The sequence below is a fragment of the Mus pahari genome, chromosome 2, assembly GCF_900095145.1.
Source record: "Mus pahari chromosome 2, PAHARI_EIJ_v1.1, whole genome shotgun sequence".
NCBI lineage: Eukaryota > Metazoa > Chordata > Mammalia > Rodentia > Muridae > Mus > Mus pahari.
This window is the reverse complement of record NC_034591.1, coordinates 147729951-147735068: the sequence shown is the minus strand read 5'-3', so window position 1 is coordinate 147735068 and position 5118 is coordinate 147729951. Positions and strand designations below refer to the sequence as shown.

The 5118-nt window shown below is 37.6% G+C and overlaps 1 protein-coding gene across 1 annotated transcript; it reads left to right on the top strand.

Moving 5' to 3' along the window:
• Positions 1–850: 850 nt before the first annotated feature.
• Positions 851–1768, top strand: LOC110317404 (taste receptor type 2 member 13). The gene has a single exon (XM_021191859.1). The coding sequence runs from the start codon at positions 851–853 to the stop codon at positions 1766–1768; it is 918 nt and encodes a 305-aa protein (XP_021047518.1).
• Positions 1769–5118: the final 3350 nt, after the last annotated feature.

The following is a 5118-nucleotide window of genomic DNA, read 5'->3' as shown; positions in this document are numbered from 1 at the left end:
AAAATTTGATCCCTATCAAGAGCATCAAGTGATCTTATTCCCTGTGCCATCTTACAAATTCCATGATCTAATTTTAGTTAAATAACACTCTTTTGAAGAAAATAGTTGTTCTAATAGCTATTGATAGCATATTTACATGTGTCTTTTTCAAGTATGTTCAAAAACAAAGTACATATTGTGGGGAGATTATAAAATATGAAAGCATGTCATTTCCAGGCATCCAAGGATCCCTGTGTATTAAAAGGCAGGAAAGCAGAAGCCTTCCATTTTGGATGTGAGCTTCTTCCAACTCAACTGTTGAAAAATGTGGACAACAACTACATATAATGAGAACACACAGAGTGTCACAGAGTAGTCTCTGCTCTACAATTCATAAGCTATGATGTCGACAGACCCAAAATATATCATTTAGGCAAATTTTGAATGAATCATATTGTTGTCATCTTTGTGCTCTAGAACATAAGCTGATAGAATCAAATTTTCTTTAGCATAGACAATGCAAAATGATATAACAGTGAAAGAGAATATATCTTTATTTGCATGTTAACAAATGACAGTTGGATATACTTCATGATTTTCAGCAATCCAGTTCAGTCTCTAGAAGGATATATATATATATATATATATATATATATATATATATATATATATCCTTAGTTTTGAAAGATACCAGAAAGAAGGATTTCATAAGAATATATAGAGCCATTAGCAAAATTTTAATATGCTCATCGACATTAGGTCAGTCACTACAAAATAATCAGGACTTGAATGAAAGCTTATCTTAGCTTTTGAGAATACATGGACATTTCACCTTGGCAAATGAGAAGGAGTGAATCATCTTTGTCTGGACATGGGAAGCAATGTGTATGGTATTTTAACTGTGGTTATGATTGCAGAGTTTATATTCGGAAATATGAGCAATGGATTCATAGTGCTGATAAACTGCATTGACTGGGTCAAGAAAAGAACTCTTTCTTCCATTGGTTGGATCCTGCTTTTCTTAGCCATTTCAAGAATGGTTTTGATATGGGAAATGTTACTAGCATGGATTAAATATATGAAGTCTTCTTTTTCGTTTGTGGCTGGAACAGAATTAAGGGGTATCATGTTTACCTGGGTAGTTTCCAATCACTTCAGTCTCTGGCTTGCCACTATTCTCAGCATCTTTTATTTGCTCAAAATAGCCAGTTTCTCAAGACCTGTTTTTCTCTATTTGAAGTGGAGAGTAAAGAAAGTGCTTCTGGTGGTCCTTCTGGGAAATCTGATCTTCTTAATGTTCAACATATTACAAATAAACAAACATATAGAAGACTGGATTTATCAATATGAGAGAAATATAACTTGGAGTTCTAGAGTGAGTGAATTTGCAGAGTTTTCAAATTTGGTCTTATTGGAAATGATTGTGTTCTCTGTAACACCATTCACAGTGGCCCTGGTCTCCTTCATCCTGTTAATCTTCTCCTTGTGGAAACATCTACAGAAAATGCATCTCAATTCTAGAGGGGAGCAAGACCCCAGCACTAAAGCCCATGTGCATGCCTTGAGAATTATGGTCTCTTTCCTCTTACTCTATGCCACTTACTTCATATCTTTTTTTCTATCCTTGATTCCCATGGCACATAAAACAGGGCTAGATCTTATGTTTAGCATAACTGTTGGGCTTTTCTACCCTTCAAGCCACTCGTTTATCTTAATTTTGGGACATTCTAATTTAAGGCAAGCCAGTCTTTGGGTGATGGCATATCTTAGATATGGGCAAAGGCATTAGAATTTCACTATTCCATAAGGCAGCCAAACCACATGCTATTAGGTATATGACACTACTCAGTGGTAGAGCCCTAGGCAAGAATTAACATATAAAACTATATAATTTCATGATTCTTCTGTATTTGATAAATTACTCACATATTTAGAAGAATGCTACAGTAGTGTGATCTTGTATATAATTGTAACAATTCAATTTTATTAATATAGTTCAGGCATGATAACATATGCCTGATAACTGAAAAGTAAGTAGGGTACTACGTTCATATTTAGATCTAGGCTGATGGGCATAGAGAGACCCAGGTGATAGCTGTGCAATAAAGATTTTAATTTTCATTCTATTGTGAGTTGTCAGAAATCAACGTCATTGAATGCATAAGCAAGATTTTCACACACTGAAACTATCTCTTATCCTTTCTTATATTGTTTTAGAAGTAAATTAGAAAATTTAAATAAACAACAGCAATCGAAATTACAAAAGCTAAACACATGTGATTATTAAAAACTAGACTGTAGATCCTAAGGGTTGGCTTAGTAAGGTGTTTTGTTGCAAGCTTCAGGATATGATTTTAAATCCCTAGATTCATCCAAATACCTGGCATAAATAGCCAATGAAAAATTTGTATGTAAAATGTAAACAATGCTAAGAGTACCAAGAAAACAAAATCTTTACCTTTAAAATCATTTATTGATATTCTTTTAAAAGTAGGTATGTATTTTACTGTTTAAATAAGATTTTGTCAAAGGCTAGCCTTGACACCTTAGGTAAACATAGGAAGGCAACAAGTGTGAAGTCAGCTATTGGGGTCAGTGCTGCTAGCAGGTGACAGAGGCCACTGCTGCCTCCAGCAGACAATTTACAGGTTCATCACTGGTAGTTCTGATAGGAGCAAAACTCCAAACTCTTTAGGAGCTGGTGAGAAAGAAAGAGAGAATATCATGTACACACACACACACACACACACACACACACACACACACACACACTGTATAAAGCAAAGCAGGCCCTAACAAGCAAATTTCAACAAGCAAGCATCAAAAATTTTACACACAGAAATGCATACATATATACATGCTCACATATGTACTTACATATATACACACAGTTGGTGGATGGCGAGAAACCCTGATGAGCTGGATCCTACAACTCTAGCAACTTTTGTTTTTCAAGCTCTGTAGAGACTGCTATTTTTTTCAATAAATGTTTATACTTTATTAACTCAAGGGCATAGTTTACTCATTTACTTTTCCTGAATATGTTTGCCATTCCAGAAAACTCTGAGGGACACACTGCTTTGGATTTCCTCAATCGGCTGTGTTTCTCTGGGCAGTGATGATCTCTCAAAATTTCTGATGATTGTGGCAGTTTCAAGTTGTACTGAGAATGTGTGTTTAGAATTCCCCTAATGGACTTAAAAGGGGGACACATTTAATACAGTATAACTCTTGTAAGGAACAAAACTAAATGGGATCTGGTAGAGTAAAATTTCCCCAGCACCCTAGAGGGAAGGTTGAAGAAGAGAAAGTCAATGGGAAAGAGTCCAGGCTGATGAACACTCTTCAGAAGGAGCACATACTCCACATACTGAGTGTCCACATTCATCATTCGACGTTTTTTTTTGTTTTTTTTTTTTTGTTTTTTTATTTTTAAATCACCTAGAGTTTCATATATGTGTATGATGAAACATGGTCACATATATCCCTATTTTCCCCTCTAGCTCTCCCATTTAACATCACTTCTTAATTTCACGTCTTTGTTTTAGGTAACCCACTACATTCGATTCGTGCTTCTTATGTGCATGGATGTGGGCTCACCTGCAGAAGCATGGAAAGAACCCTCTCAGTAGCCACACCCTCAAAGAAATGTATTTCCCTTCCTCAGCTGCTTTCAGTTGACGTTAGCTCCTCAGTAAGGGGTGGGGCCTGCAGATTTCCTACCCCATCTATGCTTCGGTTTCAGCTAAATTAATCTTGATTTTTTTTTTTTTTGGTATTTTCTTTATTTTCATTTCAAATGTTATCGCCTTCCTAGTTTCCCCTCCGAAAATCCCCTATCTCCTCCCCTCTCCCCCAGCTCCCCAACCTACCCACTACCATTCCTGGTGCTGGCATTCCCCTATACTGGGGCATAGAGCTTTCACAGGACCAAGGGCCTCTCCTCCCATTGATGACCTACTAGGCCATCCTCTGCTACATATATAGCTAGAGCTGCAAGTTCCACCATGTGTTTTCTTTGATTGTTGGTATAGTTCCAAGGAGCTCTAGGGGTACTGGTTAGTTCATATTGATGTTCCTCCTGAGGGACTTCAGACCCCTTCACTGGGTATTTAATCTGGCTCCTTCATTGAGGACCTTGTGCTCTGTCCAATGGATGACTGTGAGCATCCACTTCTGTATTTGCCAGGCACTGGCAGAGCCTCAGAGAAGACAGCTATATCAGGCTCCTGTCAGCAGGCTCTTATTGGCATCTGCCTAGTGTCTGGGTTTGGTGGTTGCTTATGGGATGTATCCCCAAGTGGGGCAGTCTCTGGAAGATCATTCCTTCAGAAACCATCTGCTCTGCTCTGAACTGTCTCTATAACTCCTTCCATGGGTATTTTGTTCCCCATTGTAAGAAGGAATGAAGTATCCCCACTTTGGTTCTCCTTCTTGAGTTTCATGTGTTTTTCAAATTGTATCTTGGGTATTGTGAGCTTCTGGGCTAATATCCACTTATCATTGAGTGCATATCATATGTGTTCTTTTGTAATTAGGTTACCTCACTCAGGACGATATCCTCCAGATCTACCCATTTGCCTAAAAATTTCATAAATTCATTGTTTTAATAGCTGAGTAATACTCCATTGTGTAAACGTACCACATTTTCTGTATCCCTCCTTCTGTCGAGGTACATCTTGGTTCTTTCCAGGTTCTGGCTATTATAAATAAAGCTGCTATGAACATAGTGGAACATGTGCCCTTATTACAAGTTGGAACATCTTCTGGGTACATTCCCAGGAGAGGTATTGCTGGATCGTCTGGTAGTATTATTTACAATTTTCTGAGGAACCCTCAAACTGATTTCCAGAGTGGTTGTACCAGCTTGCAATCCCACCAGCAATGGAGGAGTGTTCCTCTTTCTCCTCATACTCCGTAGCATCTGCTGTCACCTGAATTTTTGATCTTAGTCATGGTGTGAGGTGGACTCTCAGGGTTGTTTTGATTTGCATTTCCCTGATGATTAAGGATATTGAACATTTTTTAGGTGCCTCTTAGCCATTCAGTATTCCTCAGTTGATAATTCTTTGTTTAGCTCTGTATCCCATTTTTTTTAATAGGATTATTTGATTTTCTGGAGTACAACTTCTTGAGTAT

Coding starts and splice junctions, on each gene's coding strand:
- LOC110317404 (XM_021191859.1), top strand. CDS start 851: ATGGGAAGCAATGTGTATGGTATTTTAACTGTGGTTATGATTGCAGAG.